We start from the raw sequence: 22,037 nt of genomic DNA on the forward strand, positions 1-22,037 counted from the left end.
ATAATTTACATTTATAAATTATAAACATTTATATGTTCTAATCAAGTAATTGTGTTTCTGAAAAGCTACACTACACATTTGACTTGTTTCCTTTATTGGTTTCTTGAAATAAAAGAGTAAAATGCAGATAAGTCTTCAGTGTTTTGCTATATTTCCAGTAATAAATGATGAAAACAAAGAGTCCAAGGATGTGGATTTGTACTGCATTTTCTTTTCTCTCTGCTTCCCACATCTGGCTCACAATGTCTCCTAACACCACTGCCTGCTTTGTATAGCCCAGCTGATCTCAAGCAGAACGTCCATTTATAAACAACTGTGGAATTTTGTCACATGACTTGTGACTTACCAGTTGTAAAATAAGCCCACTGAATATGGGAAGAATTAATTCAGTTTACACCAGCCTTACTGGTGTGACCCGGAGAAACTTTATGCTATGTATGTGTGAGAGGTGGGTGGCAAACATCTGGATAAGAGCTGGAAAGAAGGGAATGGAGTCCTGGATTACTGGATTGATACTCATCCAAGGAATGATGTAATAGTAACTACCGAATTCCATGAGTACATTTAGCATAGCATAATCTAGTTTAGCACAATTGCTATTTCAAAGCCATACCTAAATGTATATGTTAATGTGCATCTGAATCCATTGTTTTTCTATGTGTTTGTCTTTCAGACTGTTCACAAAGTTACTTCAGTGGATGGCCCCAGAAGTGGAGGCCAGATGGAAATTGGGTCACATGACGGCCTCCAGGAAGGCGCGCTGAGCCTGGAACTGGCCAATGGGGTGAATCAGTACCCTAATGATGGTGAGCCATCTATAGAAACAGAGCAGCAGTGTGCAGAAAGCGTGCTGCCAAGGCAGTGCTGGGTGCCTGGACATGGCAAGGTCAGCGACACCCAACAACAGCAAACGTGTGGCGCAACCCCTGCTGAACCTGCACACCATGCAGACATGGAGGATGCTCACAATCTGGTGGCTTTTTCTGCTATTGCTGGCTCACTGCCTCATTCTTCCTCCTCTTCCTGCCACCTCTTGCAGGCTACTACAGCCTATTTGTATGAGAAGTTTACCCAGGAAACAGGCGCTGGGAAGGCTCAAGCTAGAATCTCTGCAGGGGCTCCTGAGGGTAGCTGCCCACCTTCAGAAGACCTGGACACCTTACAGAAAGCACTGAGCCAAGCAAAACATGGACACAAGCCTCCCAATTGCGACTGTGATGGGCCCGACTGTCCAGACTACCTTGAATGGCTGGAAAAGAAGATAAAGTTAGCAACCAATGAGGATCAAGGCTCCCGCAAGCTGGTTGATACTCCTTCACATTTACAACCTCACATAGAGCAACCCCATTTGCTGCATCACTCTCAGACCTACCAACAAGTAAATGGTGGCCACCATCTGTCTACTTCATGCACCCAGCAGCAACAGGAAACCCAAGGCCCTCACCCAGATCAAGTGCCCTGCTCCAAACCACCAATTCCTTGCTCTCCCCAGGTGCTCTCCATAGCCAAGGAAAAGAACATCAGTCTCCAGACAGCCATCGCCATAGATGCTCTGACACAGTTATCTGGTACTAGTCCACAAACTGCCTCTTCACCAGGTCAAACCCCCTACACAAATAACCTCCATCACCATCAACATAACCAAAACACCACATCTCAGCCTCTTAATGGCATTGGCATGATCCCATCCTCTTCTGGCACCTACTCATCTTCCTCACGCTCTCAGTCTGTCCCTCCAGGACTACACACTAGCCAGCAGGCCCTAGAGTCATGTGAGCACCACAGACCCCAATCCCAGGGCCATCCGCCCCATGTTACCCCTATCCAGTCCTCTACCTCTCCCTTCCCGAGTCAGGGAAAACCACCAGGCTTCAACCCTAATCCCCAGCAGTGGCAGCAACCCTCGGGCAGAGGATCTGAACACAGAAATCCATGGATGTGTGTGAAGTCTGAGCCTCACCTTGCCACGGCACCTCATAGTAGCTCAGACCCCATGTCAGAGCTCAAACAGCTGCTTGGTGACACCAGTAGCAAGTTTAGCAATGGCCCTTTTAAGCTTCCAGCTTCGCAACAACTTAGCTTGAACCAGAATGGGACTCTCCAGGCCCAGGATAACCCAGCATTGGTCAGGATAAAACAAGAGTCAGACTCTGCTGACCACTATCATCACCCTGCCTCCATGGGACATTATGGTTTTGCTAATGGTCAGCACCAGGGTCAGCACTACCCTGGCACTCCCCTCTCTCCTGGCCAAGCAGCCATTAGCCACTCCACTCAGGCAGCTCTACAACAGCACCTTCACTACAAGAGGAATCTTTTCTCAAACCACCCCTCTGGCTTTGGAGGCGTTGGCCCACGTGGGCCTCTGGCTTGCCAAAATCTGAAAAAATGGTGGCCACAGATGGATGCAGAGGCCCTGTCACATCTGGCCATCAAACAGGAACCCAAGAGGAAAAAAATCAGCCAAGGATCTCCTGGTTTTAAAGCTATGACTGAGACGCTTTTGGGTCCTCCCCTCCCCAAACCCAAACAGATAATCATCAAGAAGCCCAAACAGAAAGCCTCCATGCCAACCTTTCTGCCTCAGACTCAGATCACCATACAGAAACCACCGGTCCACATGATGGACAGAGCCGCACCCCTGGCCAACCTGCAACTAGGTCCTCTCGACCAACTGCCCCTCCACAGTAACTTCACTCAGGCTGCTGCTGCTGCAGGCCTCCCTGCCCCAGCCCAATCTCAGGTATCCATTTTCAATTCCTCAATGACACCCACTTCCACTGTTTCTGTTCCATCAGAAAACACTCCAGCCCAGCTGGGCCCTCTACTCCCACCTGTGGGCCTTGCAGCTCACAATAAGTCAGAAGAGATGGGCAGCCTGGCCTCCAGTAATACCAGCACCATGACACCTATGACCTCCACATCTTCACCCAGCACCTCAAATGTACCAAGTGTCATTAACTTGGACCCGAAGTACGAAGAGTTGATCCGCCAGTTTGAGGCTGAATTTGGGGACTCAGTTCCAGACATATCTGCCAGTCAGCCCGTGGAGGAGACTGCTACAGCCCCAAAGTCAGGGAATGAATCCCTGAGCAGTCCTCAGGACCTCAGTCCTGCATCATCATCCACCTCCCAGCCACTTCCCTTAATTTCCACAAGTCAACCCACCCCCACAACACATCGAGATCATCAGATGGAAATGAGCAAAGATGAGTCCAGGACCCAAAGTGAGGCAGCCTTGAGCCAGGCATCTACAGAACACCCTATGGAGATGCAGCACAAGGGGTCCATTCAAGTTCCTCTGAAACAGGAAGATATAGTGTATAGGCAGCAGCAGTCCAGAGTGGTGCAGGATACTTTTAGCATGCCAGCTTCTCCGCTGTCAAAACGAATGAAGATTGAATCCTCGGGTGATATAACAGTAGTGTCCACCACCTGCTTTTCTGAGGAAGACACACCAACTAAGGAAGGTGTGTCCTCTTCTCCATCTCTCAAAGGCTTCTTGGACTCTCCTTTACGCTATCTGGACACCCCCACTAAGAGCTTGCTAAGTACTCCTTCCAAGGATCTTCAGGCAGAGTTTCCCACCTGCACCTGCGTGGGTAAGTCTTTGCATCAGTCTCAGCCTCTGCTTATGGTCACACAGCTTACTTTCCATCCACAAAGTGTATTTCAGACACAAATTAGAAATGGTCTAACAATAATCAGTCTTATGCAAACATTACTTATTAATCTCTGACTAGAGATCAATTTGAGTCTTTGTCAATTTGAGCACATTTTGTTGTCTTTGGAAATGTTTTATTCTTCCACTAAAAAATAATCAGTCTATTTTTAGCCATTGTAAGCATTTCACTTTGCTTATTGATCTAAACAGATTGACTTCTAGATTTTTTCACCCCTTTCCCACCCCAGTTCTTTCTGGTTGCTTGTTGGTTGCAGCTAAGAAAGAATGTGTAAGTTGCCAGGGTGTGTGGTAGTGACCATCTAGACTGTGACAGTGTGGGGCAATAAAGGCAACAGGCAGGAACAATAGCACTGGTGGCAGAAGGACTCTTTTGTGTGGGTTTGGGTCTTGCAGGCAAGCAGAACACAGCCTTTGTTAGACAGAATGGAGTTCAGTCCCATAGTTTGGAACCCTGTTTAGCGAAGCCTATTTATTTACAACCAAGTAGGTGGTCCTACAGTTGAAATGTTACATTTAAAGACATTATATGCTGGAGATTTAATTTGTTAGACTACACTCACATTATTCTAATGCATAGTGTCTCACTAAGTCATTAATTAATAACTCAGTAAATCTGAATATTGCTGCGTTAGCTAATGTGGTTAATAGTTTATTAACTCGACACACATACCAAATAACGAGAGACTGTGTTCTCAGAGAGGCTACTGAGAAATGACAACCTGTTTCTTGGAGTTACTGTGTACCAGTTGCCCACATTGATTTTATCTCCCAGTCAACATTGGTCACTGTATGATGGCAAAACTATACCATAGACAGATAGATGTTGTCACTGTTTCCACCTACAACAGCATTTCCAGCCAGTCTCTCTGACAAGGCAAAAAAAATCTTGTTTTTGATATAAGCATAATACAGAAAGCTTTTTTTTTACTGCAACATTTGATTGACAACTTTTATTAAGAAATGATTGTGATCGACCGGCCACACAACAGTCACTCCATGTACACAGACTAGTTTCAGGACTCCCATTTTTCTGTCAGTGCGCCCCAGGGTGGCTGTGGCTACAACGTAGCTTGCCATCACCAGTGTGTGAATGTGTGTGAATGGGTGGATGACTGGATGTGTAAAGCGCTTTGGGGTCCTTAGGGACTAGTAAAGCGCTATACAAATACAGGCCATTTACCATTTACCATTTTTCAAACAAATATAAATATGTTTATGTGTAATTTATGGAATCTTTTGTATTGCATGTGTCTGGATGGTCACAGCCATCGCACAGCCTTTTAAACCTGTTGTGTGACTGACTCAGAAAGCCCAAGAAGTGTATCCAGGGGTTGGTTGGCTGGTCGGACGAGTTGTTTTACAACCAAGACTAGATGTGGAGAAAACGGGTAAACTGACAGTTATTCAGCTGTCAGTTTGCTGGGTGTGGATTTGGGATGGATTAAGGCCTGGTCTATGAAATTGTGTTGCATCTGAGCACTAAAAGGAGTGCACAGCAGTGGGAAGAGCACCGTCAATGACACACACTTGCTAACCATGTGGTGTTACTAGGGGTATAGAGCAACAAACAACAAGCCTTCATAATTTGGTTACACATTTCCTTTTCTAAGCAGTATAGCATAACACTGCATAGGAATGGGTTGCTTTTAACATCGACAGGATACAGTATATACATACACACACACACACACACACACACACACACACACACACACACACACACACACTTTTTTTTTTCTTTGCACATAAATGGACTATGACTACTCCATTTCCTGCCATGAACCACGCCCTGGAGCCTCCTTTCACCAGCAGCAGAATGTGACCTCATGTTGCCTCTGGACCAGACACAACCACACACACATACACACACACACACAGAGTGGAAGACTACATTTCAGATAATCATCTGATAGTGTGGAGCGCATTAAGAGCATTTTTTGTAATGTTGGCATCCACAGTTGTACTTTAGAAATGATACAAGAGCAAAAACAACACAATGTTAGTTTAACAACACACAGTTAGGTGATACAGCTGGGCAATGCGAAATTCCTCGAGGCTATCATACCATTAATCTGCACAGTATCTCATAGAAAATGTAACACTGAAGTCATAGAGTGTGGTTTAAAACCATAGGTCTTGTGCACGGGAATGGTCAAATGCTCGCACATACTCATGCACAACATCACCTCAGATGTACACAAAACACACACACTGACACTCCCTCTAAACATCCCTACATACTGAATCACACACTACCTCAAAAAGCTTCTGCTTCACCATGTTTTGCTCCCCACACCACTCCCTACAGTGACAGGCTACTTTCTATGATTAGAGAAAATATGAGTGTGTGCTCATGTGTGTGAACGTGTGTTTGAACTGGATGTCGCAATGAGCTCTACTTTCACATGCTTCTCGTAGAAGATCTGGCTTTACCTACAAAGAAAATATCTTTGAGTTTGGCCAGAAATACATCAAAGCACATCCGCTGTACCTTTGTCCTTTTACAAAACACTACAACATGTGAGAACATGCAAAGCCAAGCTGTACTTTTCAAGTCTTCTCTGTGTGCAATTTAGGTGACACTCAGATCCAAGAGTTTGTTCATTAGGAATTGGGGCTTAGATGTAAATGTTTTGGTCAATATGAAGGGCAAAAATGTTTATAAAACTAAAGATTCAAATTCAAAAGAGAAACTGTTTTAAATAGGCTGATGTTAGGGGACATTGCCATCCAAGCTATAGACTTGAACAGCAGTGACTATATTACCCAATCTTATTCTGATTCTGTGTTGAATTCATGCTGTAGTGAAATCACTGATACACTGTAATCCAGTGTTTATTGTCAATTGCTGCCACAGTTTGTATTAGTTTTTCAGATAAAATGTTGCGTTCTTACTCTGTACTGTCTATTTTCCTCCCCCAGAGCACATAATTGAGAAAGATGAAGGGCCCTACTACAATCACCTGGGATCTGGACCTACTGTGGCCTCTATACGAACCCTGATGGAGACAAGGTATATTCTCTTCTCTTCTCTTCTCTTCTCTTCTCTTCTCTACTCTTCTCTTCTCTTCTCTTCTCTTCTCTTCTCTTCTCTTCTCTTCTCTTCTCTTCTCTTCTCTTCTCTTCTCTTCTCTTCTCTTCTCTTCTCGAGTCCTCCTCCTCACATTTTGTCCTTAGGGAATCTGTGACCTAGAATCTAGTAGGAGGAACAGGAAATATCAGCATCATCAGCATATCACAGGCAGAGCAAAAGGCACAGGATTAGCAGCAGATGACAGCTGAGAATGGGAAGAACACAGAAGGAAGAACAACTGATGACAAAATACAATAAAATATGGAGGAAAAAATGAACAGAGAAGCAGTGAGGGGAGACAGAGAGATGGGTAAACTTATTTATCAATAATGTAGATATAAAAATGAGTTTGGTTTGTGTGAAACATAAAATTTAACAAGAAATTTCACAAATTAAAGATAAAATAAATATGTTGTCACATGTGCATCTATATAAATAGATTGTATATGTGTTGATGTGCATATAAATTAGGTAAATAACATTATTAAAGATCTTTTTTTCTAAATGCTTTCATTTTTAAAGGGCATTTTAGAGAGCAAAGTAATGTGATTTGAAATACTCGTATTCCCTTTATAAATGCAGGGAGGATGGGAAGGTAGAACACCTTTATTATTGTGCTATCTACTGTACAATATAAAGCGCCTTGAGGCGACTTTTGTTGTGATTTGGCGCTATATAAATAAAATTGAATTGAATTGAATTGAACCTTTATGGGCCCATTATACCCACCGGATTGGCAGTATTGCACACAAACAGCAAAGTCTCCAAACATACCATTTATACCAGTACTGAGGGTCCGAGTACTCGCTGCAGTGTTCTCCTGAGCGATAGCGACAGTCATACCAAACCTCTATGTCAGGTGTATGGGTAGAAGAAGTGAAAACAAAGGCAAAGTTTTTCCAGAAAGCCTCAGACTGTATAATCTCTGAATCTCTATAACTCTACTGTACTGATAGATCACTGAATTGGAGGTCAAAACTGACATGATCGTGCACTTGTGTCTTCAACTTGGGGAATATTGCAAAAGCTGACGAGTGCTTGACCGGCTGAAACCAAAATGACACTAAAGTGCAGCTTATGCCAGAGGACTTGATGGCGCTTTTTGTGTTCGGTACCATTCGCAAGAGGCTGGGTGGCGAGCATAATGAGTCCATTAAAGGGAGGGGGGATCATGTGCAGCCAGACCGGCTACCTAACCACTGAAAAGAGAAGCTCAAATTGCAACACACGGAGGAAGTGTGACTTCCTTTTCTGATAGAAACACCATTACTCCACTTGATCTTTACACCACAAATAATTGCTTGCTGCTGTAATCTCATGTATAGAACCCTTAATAAGCAAAGTGCAGCTGCAGCCTCAGTAATGAAATTGCTGTTGGGTTATCTTGCAGAAACATGCCACGAAACAGCTCTTTTCAAGGTTGAATTAATGAATATTTTTCTCTGCAGAATGTAAACACACTTTAACCTTTTTTTTTTTTTTTACCAGATCTTTCACTTGTGTTAAGCTTCATTTTCACAATGCTGAATGCTGTAGTGGTTGCTATTCATTGAGAGGCTGGATTTCTGTAGGGCCAATGAGTCATTAGCTCCCAGAGAGCGCAGCTTGAGTAAGTGAGTGGAGGGGGTGTTCAACCAGAGTCCACTTTTTGTTGTTTGAGAGATGACGCAAGATGTTAAGCCCCTATAGTCCTTTGACCTACCCCTCACCCCAGCCAGCCACCCCTGTGGTGACAGAGCCTAATCCCCTCCCACTTTCTCAGCCACCTCAGGGTGATTCCTATTCAGGAGGTGCACGGCGTATTCACTGCCATGCCAAATCTGCTCAAGGCTGAGGTTTTCACAATGGCAGGTATCTGGCTGACAGGAGACCTGATATGATCTGTGAACAAACATCTGACAAGCCCCAATGACATACCCGCGCCCCGGTGCAACCTCTGACCCCCTCTCTCCTCCTGTGCAACTACAAACAGACCTGCAGAAATACACACCATGCACCATTAGGACACAAAAACAAACAGAAATGTTTGTGTACAATGGCTAATGCATTCAAGCTACTATCAGCACAGACATATCTCCAAGAGAAGTCCTTTTGGCCGGAGTTGTTTTGGAAGCTAAGGGATCAGATTTACTCTGCCATGCTTGTGTGAATCTCAGCAGAGGACTGTGAACACACACTCCTAATCAAGTTGACCTGTTTTTGTCAGGATTGACATTTAATGCGACTCCCTCAGACTACTTAGAGGCAGAGAAAAATGAGAAAGGCAAAACGAACAGTTGGAAGAAAGACTAAGAACCACTGTTGATGAGGTCACTAATGGCAATAAGAAACCCTTGATTAATATCCCTCAGCGGAAATCTGAAATCTCCTGTTACTGATCAGGTGCTGTTGGAACGGCTACTGAGTAGCCATTCATTGTCCATAGTTATTGTGTTTTGGTACCAATAGCATTTGGCCAGCATATTTTTCTGCTCTCTTAATCAGTAATGTCACACTTTTCCTTGGTTTTTGAAAACATGGAAAAACTGGAAAGTTTTCCCAGTTTTACAACATTTTTTGAAACACAGTACCTTTAGAAACTGTACCTGCACCTAACTACATGTGTGTAGTCTTTTGGGGGGTTTGAGTATAGCTCTTAAAAGTGACCTTCCTTGCTTGCTGTTACAGTCAGTTCTGTAAAATTCAAAGAATAGGGTCAGAATATGCAATTTCTTTTTGAAGGTTCAGGCTTTCACGCTTCTCTAAATGCTCCTTTTCACACTATTTTTCTACTTTTGGATCTGTGTGATGTCAGTGAGAGTGGATATCCTGAATATGACCATCACACAGGTACAGAGAACTGGCTGCATGAACGCCACACCCACCTGAGATTTAGGCCTTCTGTTTGTGAGACGGTAGCTATTCAAAATAAAGCTGGCTTAAAGGAAGATGAACAGTTTGTTCCAGACAGTGAATGAATTTGGGGGTCTTCACCAAGTCTGACTTGAGATAAACAAGGAGTATTTTGAAATGTGCAAAGCTTTTCTACTTACATGGAGCTGGAAATGAGCATAACAAGTCCCCTGTAGCAAAACATGAAGCTGTAAAGGTTCAGTATTTAAATGCCCCAGTTCCTTGTGGTTGGTTTGGTTTCTCTCAGGACACCAAAACATAGAAATGACTGCAGTGTGTTTTTATATGTAGGACATTGAGAGTGTCAGGTTTTTGTGTCACAACACTAAAGTCAGGCATGCAGTAAAACAGTGAATTGCTTCTTTCTGTGTGCAGGTTTGGAGAGAAGGGGGAAGCCATCCGGATTGAGAAGGTGGTTTACACAGGCAAAGAGGGAAAGAGTTCCCACGGATGTCCTATTGCTAAGTGGGTAAGTAGCATCACAGCACATCCAACATGTGGTTTTGGAAAATACTGGATAACTTCCAACACACATGCCTACAACAGACAGTAAGTAATAGTGTTGAGATATATGTCTCTACACTGTATATAAAGGAGGAACATATCATAGCTTTTGGGTCTGAAAAGTGAAGCCAGTGCTAAGTGCCTTACATCTGCTTTATTTCTAACAGCCAGGGGAGCAAAGTCTTGAGTTGGAGCCTATAAGATGTTTACTGCTCGCTTGATTCAAGCCTCAGTAAAGAGGATGTTAATTTTATAAATGAATGTTCCACTAAAGAGCCCGTTATACCCTCTGCCTGGTATCTGGTGAACAGCACCGGTCAAAAAGAGTTGACGCCCTAGCTGCTGTCGTGCACCTCTTGACTCTTGTTACATGGTGCTATAGCTGCAACCAGGTTGATGACACGCATGTACAATCGTGTCATTTTTACCTCGGTTTCAATGATGAATACAGAAGCTCAGCGGTGCATAGATTATACAGTGGGATATGCTGCAGCAGTTTGAAAAGATGAGGTTTTGTTTCCAGTTTTGCCTTCGTCTTCTCCTGTATCAGCGCTGATGTGGAGGGACTGTCTAAGTGGCGATGCCTATTGTTCGGGAGAATACTGCAGCAGGTACCTGTGCCGCTTTCCGATGATATCTCCAGCAGTGCACAAAGCGACCAATGGGCTTTGACCAACCAAGGCCCTAAGAGTAAAGAGAGGCTGACTGGGTGCTAACATTTGTGTCAGTTCAAGTGAAAGATTTTAAAAAAGTGAGAGTGAGGTTGGTTTTTTTTCAGTGTTTATCCCACCTGACAAGACTGACAGCCTGTCAACAAGCAATTTATGTGGCTTGTGTGTGTGTGTGTTTGTATAGTGAGGGGCCCTGGGGAGACACACGGGCGAGTTGTCATCCACAGTGAGCAAATCAGTAGGACGTCTCACTCTGTGACAACTGCCTGGCCTCCTCTCCTGTGTCACCCCTGACACATCCTGCTAATGACTTTATGGATTCAAAACAACCACCCTACTGAGGGAGGGTGACTGTGTGGGTGTGTTTTGTGACAGAAAGACAAGGAAGCTAGGGGAGCCGACTAAAAGAACTGGTATTCAGTCACAGAAGTGGGTCAGACTTTAGTTCAAGGAGTAAATATCCTTCTTAAATAAAATGTAACCCTCAAATATGTCTGGCTGTGTCAGTATATCAAAATATATGGGTGTGCTGGACATCTGCTGGCCAAATGTAGGAACTACAAGGAGCTCTTGGAACATCCTATTAATTGACTGAAATTGTATTTGACTTCATTAGCATTGGATTTTTCTGTGCGAGTAAAAGCTCACAAGCTTTGTTTCCTGTCAGGTGATCCGTAGAGGCAGCGAGAAAGAGAAGCTGCTGTGTCTGGTGAGGCAACGTGCAGGCCATCACTGTGCCAATGCTGTCATCATCGTCGTCATTATAGCCTGGGAAGGTGTACCGAGAGCCCTGGCTGACAAACTGTACAGAGAGGTCACAGACACGCTCACCAAATATGGCAACCCCACCAGCCGACGCTGTGGCCTCAATGAGGAGTGAGTAGGGGATGGCTAGTTTTTCATGTGAATATGTAAAGACAGAGTCAGGATGTCTGTCAGCAAATGGATGCACTTTTGAATATATTGATTATTGATATACTGTTTAAACTCTGGGTATCTTTTTCACACATGCCACACATGGTTGTCCTGAACATTTATAAACATCCTTAGACAGAAGTGCGTGTGACAACAGTAATGTCTGACTCAGTCCGGTTAGACATTAGCCTGTCTTAAACCTGCCAACTCTATAGTACAAAGTCAGAGTGGTGTTGGATTTCACCCATGTGGGAAAGCACAGGTTATTGTTCATTACATTCACTGCTAGTCAGTCATGTGTCCAGCCTCTTTGCATGTTCAGAATGCTTCCTTACTATTGTTGTATTTGTATTTCCAGTAGTGGGAATAAGTCAGAAGCAGTGGAGAACTGTGGAAAATATCCTGACTGGATCAAATTTGTCCAAAGTTCATATTCATGACATAAAAGTGAATTTTAAGACAAAAATTACGACAAAAATGAAATGTGTACATTTTGTTCTGTGTTATACTGTTCATCTAGCACCCAGCCCTTCAGCTAACCATGAGTAAATGTTAACACACCCCCGTGTCTGGTGGCTTAGATATGTGAACCACTCACCATCTGGGATGGAGAAATAAGTCTTGCTTCTATCCTCTATGTAAGCACTGAAGCTGCCTTTGTGTTTCCCCCCAATATGTATGTAACATACATACAGAAACTTTGACATATAAAGCAATACTAAAAAACCAGACATTATTAAAATGTTTGGCTTAAGTCTAAGATGATCTGCTGTAACACCATTCAACATTCATTGCTTCAAATGAAACCAACTGTCTCGCTAACACTCTCAATTACAGTGGTGCACACGAGGTAGTAAAACATGCCAGACTGCACGTCTTCTATGAATGAAGCTCAGTGTGCTCTCTGTCTCCCCCTGCAGCCGTACTTGTGCCTGTCAAGGCAAGGATCCTGAAACTTGTGGTGCTTCCTTCTCTTTTGGTTGCTCATGGAGTATGTACTTTAACGGCTGCAAGTACGCCCGAAGCAAAATGCCGCGAAAGTTCAGGTTACAGGGAGAACACCCTGAAGAGGTACTCATCAAGCATTGTATATGTACATATATATGCAAATGAGAAGATTAATATTATTTTTTTATTTCAAAATTCTTTTCTCTTCTTGTTCTTTTCAGAATAGTATCTGTAAATTTTAAGATACCACTTTATAGTGTTTTGTCTGACCTGTGATCCATGTTTTCTTCATCAGGAGGAAAAACTCAGGGATAACTTCCAGCATCTGGCAACTGAGGTGGCTCCTGTGTACAAGCGACTAGCACCACAAGCCTACAGTAACCAGGTGTGTTGTACAGGCACATGTCTATTAGCAAACCAACACAGGAAAGAAGATCTCAGCAGGAGATTTTTCTAAAGACACAAAAACAACTTGCATGCATTATTACCTTATCATTTAGTACACCTGTGAGGACTTGGCTTTGAGAAAAGAAGGAATCTTAAGTGTTGTGTTTCTGTGTATTTTAAGAATGCAGAAATTAGTCCCTTCCTATAGCTGGTTTAATGCTATCTCTGTCCTTTACTTCAGTGCCAGACAGAGTCCAAAGCTCCTGATTGCAGGCTGGGCTTGAAGGAAGGCCGTCCATTCTCTGGAATCACTGCTTGCATGGACTTTTGTGCTCACGCTCATAAGGACCAACACAACCTGTACAATGGATGCACAGTGGTAAGATCATTAAACCTTTCTCTTTTTTTGCACTGAATGATGGCTACATTGTTCTTTGTTCATGAGCTGAAAATGCTACATAAAAAGTGCGGCTGTTTTATCACACACTCTGTGCCGCGCTCTGCCAGGTGTGTACTTTGACAAAAGAGGACAACCGAACAGTAGGAGAAATCCCAGAGGACGAGCAGCTCCACGTGTTGCCTCTTTACACGGTGTCCCCGACAGATGAGTTTGGCAGCGAGGAGGCCCAGCGCCGCAAGATGGAGACGGGAGCTATCCAGGTGCTTAACGCTTTCCGCCGTGAGGTGCGCAAGTTGCCCGAACCTGCCAAGTCATGCCGACAGCGCCGACTGGAGGCAAAGAAGGCTGCCTCAGAGAAGAAGAAAAATAAGCTCATCCAGCAGGCAGGGGAGACGCCGGAGAAGACGGGGATCAAAGCCGAGGTCTGCGTTAGCAGTTCCCCTCAACCCCAAGGCAATAAAGGTTAGTTACTGTTTTAGATCTAAGTAACTAAAAATGTCCTTTGCGTTTACCTGTTATCATCTACCGGATCGTAAAAACTGAAATACTTTAAGATTTTGACTTGTTTGTAACCTGTTTTCCTTACTTTTCTTTTGTGTCAAACAAACAGCAATTATAAAACAAGAGGTGAAGCCCAACATCAAAAAGGATCCCTTAAACGGATCGATAGATGGATATTCTGTGCAAGCAGTAGACCCAGTAAATCCCATGTATACAAACCCTGTCTACTATGCAAGGGGAGGCCTCCCCACAACTGGCCAGCCCTCTGCACCTGATACAGTAAATGGTTTCCACACCAGTTTGCCCCCAATGGATTATGCCTACTACAGGTGCTCACCCAATACACTTTTCCCCCCTGTACTGAGGACCTACGAGGGTCGAAATGGCTCTTTGCCCAGAGCTGGCTGTAAAGCTGTCCAGGTAGATCAGAAGCCTGACATTCAAAACTTTCAGTCCAGGGTGGCCCTTTCCTGCTCCAGCCAAGCAGAGCAAGCCAACCAACCAAACCACACGACTTACACCCAGGCCCCAGTTTATAGCCAATCCCGTCCTTCCTCTGCCTCCTCTGAGTCCTCCAACAGAGGCACGCCGGTCATCAAACAGGAGCCTATGGATGTGCCAGTCTATGAAGGCACGCTGCCGAACCAGGTTGGAGCCAACACATCAAGAAGCACCCCGCAACCTGTGACCTGGTCTGGGCACAAGCTTAATGGAAGTTTTATTCCCACCACTTGGGATGCCCATCAGAAGCATAAACAAAGTTCCGAGGCCTCATCGGAAAAACAGCAGCAGTTTCACCAGCATCTCCAGCAGCGGCAGGCCTCTCCTTACCCGCAGCAGTGGTCATCCTTCCTTGGCTTAAACACTATGAGGGCTTCCCCTGCCCCATCACCGTCACTCCAGGTACCTCCCTCTCCATCTCCATCCCCTCAGCTAGGCACAGTGGTCCAAGGTAACATACATCAAGCTTCCCCACGTCCTAGCACTCCCCGCCCAAGCACCCCTCACTCGGTTACCCCACAGCCCGGTGTCTCTCACTCAGGCCCACTTACACCACGGCCAAGTACCCCACGTCCAGGCACCCCCAGGCACTGGGTGAGCCCCGTTGCTAGCCCACAGCCGCAAACATGGGGCATGGGGCCTTATAGCCCTGGTATGAAGCACAGCAATCCTGCAGGGGCCTATCCCGACAAGATCTGGTCCAAGACTGGAGAAAGTCGGTGTTCCACTCCGGTTGGGCCCCAGGAAAAGGCCTGGAAATCTTTTGGAGGTTCTGTGGCAAGTAACACCCCTTCCCCTGCTCCAGAGGGTCGCCTCTTCCCCGATGCCCTGCAGCAATCAGATCAGGCCTGCTACACGCCCAGCCGAGCAGAGAGCGACGTTGAGAGCACCAAGAATTGCGAAGATGAGGAGGATGAGGTCTGGTCTGATAGTGAGCACAACTTCCTGGACCCTTACATTGGCGGGGTAGCAGTGGCACCAGCCCACGGCTCCATCCTAATCGAATGTGCTCGTCGGGAACTACACGCTACCACTCCACTCAAAAAGCCTGACCGCTCCCACCCCTCCCGCATCTCCCTGGTCTTCTACCAGCACAAGAACCTCAACCAGCCCATGCATGGCCTGGCTCTGTGGGAGGCCAAAATGAAGCTGCTGGCAGAGCGAGCACTGCAGAGGCAGCAGGAAGCGGCTCTCCTTGGCCTCTCCCAGGAGGATATCAAGACACTCGGGAAGAAACGCAAGTGGGGCGCTACGGCGGCAGGCGCTAGTCCAGGACCTGGACAATCTAAAGACAAGAAGGAGGGGCCGGTGACGCGGTTAGCCCCCACGTTCTACACCACCTCTACGGTTACCGTGTCTCCCTATGCCTCCACCGTCGTCACTGGGCCCTACAGCCACTTTGTGTGAGGACACATAGACACAGAGTGACTGATAGCTACAGAGTGGTGCAGTGGAGGGCTGGAGAGAGAGCACTGAGCAGAATCAATGTCTCTCAGCCGTCCCGCAGTCTGGCATCCCTCCATCCTGCCTCCCTCTACAGTCCACTTGGAGGAGGGGGACATTTTTATTGTTTTTTACCTCATGTCAGGCAGTGGTTTGGGCTTCAGACACACTGCCTGTGGTGCTCTTCCTCTCTTTTCCCCAGAGAGGAACTCCATTGCTTTTTCTTGTTTATAGAATTTTAATGATTCTAATTATTGCTATTATTATCAATATTATTATGATTGTTACTGTCAATGTTGTTATTACAGGTATTATTATGATGAAGACTTGTTTTTTTTATTGCTCTTTTCATTAATGTTATTATTAATAAGGTGATCTGTTTTGTTTTGGTTTTATATTTTTGTTAAATCAATCAGTCTGAGTTTGACAGACTTGGACACTTGCTTTTTCCATGTTTGGAAAACATGCACCCTTTCCCCCCCATTTGACTTTCTTTGTTCTTATCAATCTTAAAGCTGTATTTAGATGAGGAGGAGCCATTATCTCCCTGATACGGCAGAAAAATCAACAATATAGTAACCACAATCATTTCTTTTAGTTTATAAAGCCATTTCTGGGCCTTTTTAAAGAATAATCCCAATAATCACCATTATGAAGATCGTGATCAAAAGCTTTTTTGATTTTTAATCAATCAGTACCAGCATCACCACTGTCAAATACGCCACTGACAGTATGTTTTTTTTAATTATAACAAACAACCATCTACACAAATATTAAAAAAGATAACAGTAAGGAGGGAAATCACCAAAGCCCTTTTGCTCCAGGTACTTAGAAAAAGCGCAGCGATTGGTTTCAAGTGTCATGCTGAAGGAAGAAAATAGTCCCCAGGCTCAGAATAACTCTTAAGCATTACTGATTGAAACCTTTGCAGCTTGCCTTGTCGTGATGATGAGATGATGCGCTCCTCCTACTCTCCCTTCTAGCTTCTGACTGGTGCTCAGCTTCCTGCTCTGATCGATTTTCATTCCGCTACTCTTCATGGCACTCGATGCTGTATTTAGGTGCTCTAACTCAAATTCGGCTCAAGTAGTATTTGCAACTAAACATTTGTGTTTTGGCCCAGGTGGGATACCAGAACACTGGGATTTACTGCTTTTAACACAAAGGTGCAGAACTTGTGTCGCGCTAGGGAAAAGCCCTAACGAGTTATCTCACAGATGCTTTCCTCTGCTCTGTGCGGAGAGCTGAAGTTCTCAAACCCGGTGCTCCACAGAGGCCAAAACAAGCGATACTATTTGTGCAAGCCATTTAACCCAGATCTGCTATCCCCACATAGAGAGACGGAGCAGGTGGCACTCTTTTATCTTCCTATAACATTCAAGTAGGAGTGAGCACTTCCAAGTGTAAACTCTAGAGGGCAGCGTCGACTGCTGTTTCAAAGTGGTGTGTACAAACAAACCTATAAGCACTTGGGATTCATTTAGATGGCAGCCTTGTCTCATTGTTGCTTTAACCATCCATGGCCACTAGAGGGGGCTCTCCACCCTGCTTGCTGACCATAGATTGGACTTGATAAAACAGCTGAAGGCAAAGCTGACATTACAAATGTGCCACAGATGTGAACAGGAAACCCTTCGTGGGTTAGAGCAGCAGGAAACAGTGTTGGGACAGCAGTGCTTTTGGTGCTCATACACACACTCTGGTGCTCTCCTATTACACTTGATTTACTGTGAAGGGCCCACTCCTTTCTCTGCATGGTGCTGTCATCTTTGAGCAGAGCGAGGCGTGTCCTTCCGCAGGCACCTTGTCACCGCAGAGCCAGCCAATCAAAATGGCCACCGTGTGGTTCAGCTCCGCATTGGGCTCAAAAACTGGTTTCCTTTAGAGGAGTTTTTATTTTATTTTTATTTTTTTTTTGCAGTTTGCTGTGGCATGTAGTGATTTTTGTCTCAAACAAAAAGAAAAGTACACTGTACAGGGCAGAGAAAGCACAGTCATTCACTGCATTTCTTGGTAACCCATTTAGCAGTGCTTTTCACAGAGAAAATAGTACTGAGAGATAAAAGGGAAACCGTAGAAAATTTCTGTAGCTTCCAGGGTTTGGCGCCGAACGCGAGCGCATCAGATTGATGAATCTCTCACTTTGCGTGCGAGTGTGTCTGAAAAGAGCCAAAGAGAGAGACTATTTGATAGCCTGGCGAGAGTCCGTAAATCGCTCGTTTTTATTTCCCTTTGTGGTCACATGGTTCACCTGCAACATGTGTCAGAAATGAAAATGAGAGACTGCTGATGCAAGCCGACTCCCAGCTGCTGGGCGGTCGTTTGGGCCAAGGCCCTGGTCATCTGTGAAAGACCCTGTTACCTCTCCCGATTTTCTCCAGCTCTCTACCTCACGCTGTAGAGACACTGGTCACAATCACGACTTGCTACTGAGGGCAGAGAATCATGCATGTCCCTTTGTGTGCTCTAGATCTCCACACTCATTTTAACCTGCTTTTTTTTTTTTTTTACTCTTATTTATTACTACATGGTGATAATGATAATGATTGTCTTTGATGTTATTGTTTTTTTTCATCATTTTTTATATAGCTAATACAAATTGTACATAAAGAAGAAAAGATTTATAAAAGCACTTTTAATCTTGATTTTAATGACACAGAAAGAGCCGATTATTGACAACTTGAAGCTTTTTTTTTTAATTTCCTCAAGAGAGAGATAAAAAATGTAAATATCAAACTATTTAGGTAAGATTATTTAACTTGTGAGGAAAGTAACAAAACCACGAATGACATGGGGGTATTTCTGAAGTCTCTGACAGCCCTGAACATCAGTAAACAACACTTGGCCCCAGTGTGTTGTGTGCAAATCTGTGCTTAGTCACTCTGCTGTTTTTGCTTTCCTAAGTACTGTACCCCCTGTCGGCATGCGACTGACAGAGCCCCAGAAATTTCTGAAAACGATTTAGTCAGCCCAATTATGTAACATGAAACCACACTCAGCTGACTCACTGGCAACAGTAAAGCGAAAATAAGAGATCCCCCGTGTTGCAGTTGTGCTAATGTAGGAATTTAGAGTTTTAGCTTGACAGCTTTCAGTTGTTGTGATTTTCATTTTTGTTGACAATAGTCTCAAACTCTGTGACAGATTCATGACAGCATCATATTTTTAAAAAAACAAACAAACACCAAAATCGGAATAATGTGATTCCCACATTCCCATGAGCGTGATAAGAGTTACCTCTTGGCTAGTTTACTAGCTTGACTTAAGCAGCTGATTAGCTTAGCTTAGCAGAGTGGCTGAAAACATGGGGAAACAGCTAGCCTAACTAAAATCTAACTGCCGGCACTTTAAACCTCTTTAACACACGTTAAGTAAGCTTTGTCAACACCACTGTCACATTGTGATTTTACTGGGGGTTAGAACCCAGGCTAACAAAGCCACCAGCAGATATTTCATAAAAAATAAAAAAGAATCACTGCTAGCAGCCTGGAAACCGTCTGGTACACATTCCCCTGCAAAGAAAAAAAATCTAACAACAAGAAAACAGAGTGAGCTTTAAAGCTGCTGGCGGGCAGATTTTGTCACTTATGTTGCTTCCTGTGTGCCCGGTCTTTATGCTAATCTCAGCTGTCTCATAGCTGCGGCTTCATATTTATCATACAGACTTTAGAACAGTACAGAGTTTGTCTTCTGAGTGTCAACAGGAGAGCGAATAAGTTTTTCAATGATGAACTATTCTTTTAATATCAAACACCCCCTATAACTATACTGACTGCCACGGAGCCAGTCTGAGGTGACACATTGGGTGACGTTTTAATGAGTTACTGCCCAGCAGTCTTTGTCAGTTGTGTTACCACCGCCCTGCTTGCTTAGATGTCTCATCATTATTATTCGCTCTAGCTTTTATAATAGCCAAGTATGCACGTGGCAGAAAAATCACAGCTCCCCTGCGGAAGACTGCAGATCTTTCATTTGCCATGATAATTAGATGACCCACGCCATGTCTAACAGTAGTTTGATAGTACAGTAACAAGACCCATTTTACTTATCGAGCTTAAGACTTGCCCATATATTAGTCACACACACACACACACACACACAACACAAACAATTACCGAAACAACAAAAGGGTGCTGAGGATATGGTGCATATGATATCTTGGTGACTTTGTACATTTCTAAATGCTTCATAACTTTGGTAGATGGTTCTCATGAGAGGCACCACCTCCCAAGTGGACAAGTACTGAGATCCTGGGGGGTGAGTCGGTTCAGTCGGTGCTATGATGCTATACCTTAAAAATTCACTGTGTTAAAAAAAATACAAAAAAGGAAAAAAAAGCGAGGGATAAATAATTACCACAAATATTTTTCTGAGCTCTTCGAATGTCAAGAGAACTATACTTTTGATTAAAGCAGTTTCACAGGAAGGGAAGCTGCCCTGGTGCTGACTTTATGAAAAGTCTTTTGTTACAACGCTACAAATTTACATCTCTTTTTGAGGGCAGGTGGTGCACTCAAACTGTTGATTACATTCTCTATTAATCTTCATTCCATACTGTACTTGAATTCATTTAAAATAGGACGAGATATAGAATCATATTATATGAAGACTGTTAGCTGGGTTTTACATTTGGTACTTTGCAAGTACCAGAGGCTATTCAAATGATCTTTTGAGTATGTTGTACATGTTCATGTTAACTGAATGCTAAGATATTTGAACGACACAAAAAAAAAACAAAAAAAAAAATTGCGTACTGCCTCCCTCTTCCTCTCCCAAGTGATGCACTTCCTTTACTCACTCCCTCTCTTTCTTCTAAATTTTGTATAGTTTGTGACACACATAGATAAACACACATAGATTTGCATCTAACTGTGTACGGCCCACAGTCCTAATTTAACGCACACTTGAAATTTGGGATAGAGACCCTGACCCATAAAATTAAATAAAAGGAAAAGAAAGAAAAAGAAAGTGAACCAACACAACTGGCAGCTACATTCCTTTAAGTTTGAGGATTGTTCTTGGTTCTTTATTTTTCATGTCAAGGATGCAGTATGTAAAAAAAAAGGAAAAAAAGTGTTTTTGTTCAGTCTCTCTCTCTCTTTGTAGCTGTATGGTGTATTATGTGAATACATAGTGTATGTGGTTAAAAAAGAAAAAAAGAATAAAAAAACAACCCACAATATTGTTTTATGTTGCGCGATAAATAATAAAATTGAAGTGAAACACGTGTTGTTCTTAGTGACTTCATTTCTTGGTCAAGTTGTATTTAATTCTGGTTCCAAGTGCAGCGAGGATCACTGAGTCCTGGCCTCTGCTCAGTGAAGGCTCATCTCAAGGATCTAAAAAGGGAAAACTGTAAATATTCAATGTGTTCCAGTCTTTCAGCCATCGAAAATGCAGCTGGGGAGAAAATGTGAGGGCATCATAGAGTGGACATGGGTTAAGAGAGAAAGTGGTGACCAATTTCTTTCAATTCAATAAAGACATATTGCCTAGGTTCTCAAAAATGTGTCTGTGGTGGTGAGAGTAGTCCTGCTTCTGAGGGGTCCAAGGCAGCTTTTTTCAGCTCATGTTGGTATATCTGGTCTCCTTTTGTGTAATAATGTCTCTATAACTTCAGACCAATAAATAGAAAGGTTTACATGTTTTTTTTTCAAGTCTGTCATAATATATATGCTGCAAAAACTTGTGCAATTTTTTTTTACAGCTTTTCAAACCTAAACACCTCCAATGTCATTCATAGTGCACTAAAGCAATTAAGCAATAGATAAACATTTAAATGACAGAAAACTTCCTGTTTTTTTCACTATATACTAAAGAAATTTATTTTTTCATAAAGTGTTTTCGCAGTAAAACAAAAGAAAAGACACTAACATGTGCTGTTGAAATTGCACTTTTTTTCTTCATATGAAGATATCTTAGGGATTCATTGTGTAGTTAAAACTTTTTCGGACATCAGTAGAGGAGTGGACCAAAATCGCCCTGATGTAGGACTAAGTCAGGACAACTTATTCATTGTAAGTACAAGGTAGTAAGAATAACTTACCCACTGACAAACATTTCAAGTTCGACTATATTAAAAAACTATTTGTGGTAATTTACTATTTTTTTTAATTT

At 43.5% G+C, this 22,037-nt stretch overlaps 1 protein-coding gene across 4 annotated transcripts in view; it reads left to right on the forward strand.

Annotated features, from left to right (window-relative positions):
* Positions 1 to 21,147, forward strand: part of tet3 (tet methylcytosine dioxygenase 3) — a 48,336-nt gene extending 27,189 nt beyond the window's left edge. For all 4 annotated transcript variants that reach the window (XM_039620864.1, XM_039620866.1, XM_039620867.1 and 1 more), the window contains 9 exons: positions 674 to 3,602; positions 6,608 to 6,698; positions 10,026 to 10,119; positions 11,493 to 11,701; positions 12,661 to 12,811; positions 12,984 to 13,073; positions 13,317 to 13,454; positions 13,583 to 13,937; positions 14,086 to 21,147. In XM_039620864.1, the coding sequence (XP_039476798.1) occupies positions 674 to 3,602; positions 6,608 to 6,698; positions 10,026 to 10,119; positions 11,493 to 11,701; positions 12,661 to 12,811; positions 12,984 to 13,073; positions 13,317 to 13,454; positions 13,583 to 13,937; positions 14,086 to 15,884 (5,856 nt within the window). In that variant the 3' untranslated portion in view covers positions 15,885 to 21,147. The remainder of the gene's footprint in view (positions 1 to 673; positions 3,603 to 6,607; positions 6,699 to 10,025; positions 10,120 to 11,492; positions 11,702 to 12,660; positions 12,812 to 12,983; positions 13,074 to 13,316; positions 13,455 to 13,582; positions 13,938 to 14,085) is intronic.
* Positions 21,148 to 22,037: the final 890 nt, after the last annotated feature.

Source organism: Oreochromis aureus, linkage group 12 (assembly GCF_013358895.1).
Source record: "Oreochromis aureus strain Israel breed Guangdong linkage group 12, ZZ_aureus, whole genome shotgun sequence".
NCBI classification, from domain to species: domain Eukaryota; kingdom Metazoa; phylum Chordata; class Actinopteri; order Cichliformes; family Cichlidae; genus Oreochromis; species Oreochromis aureus.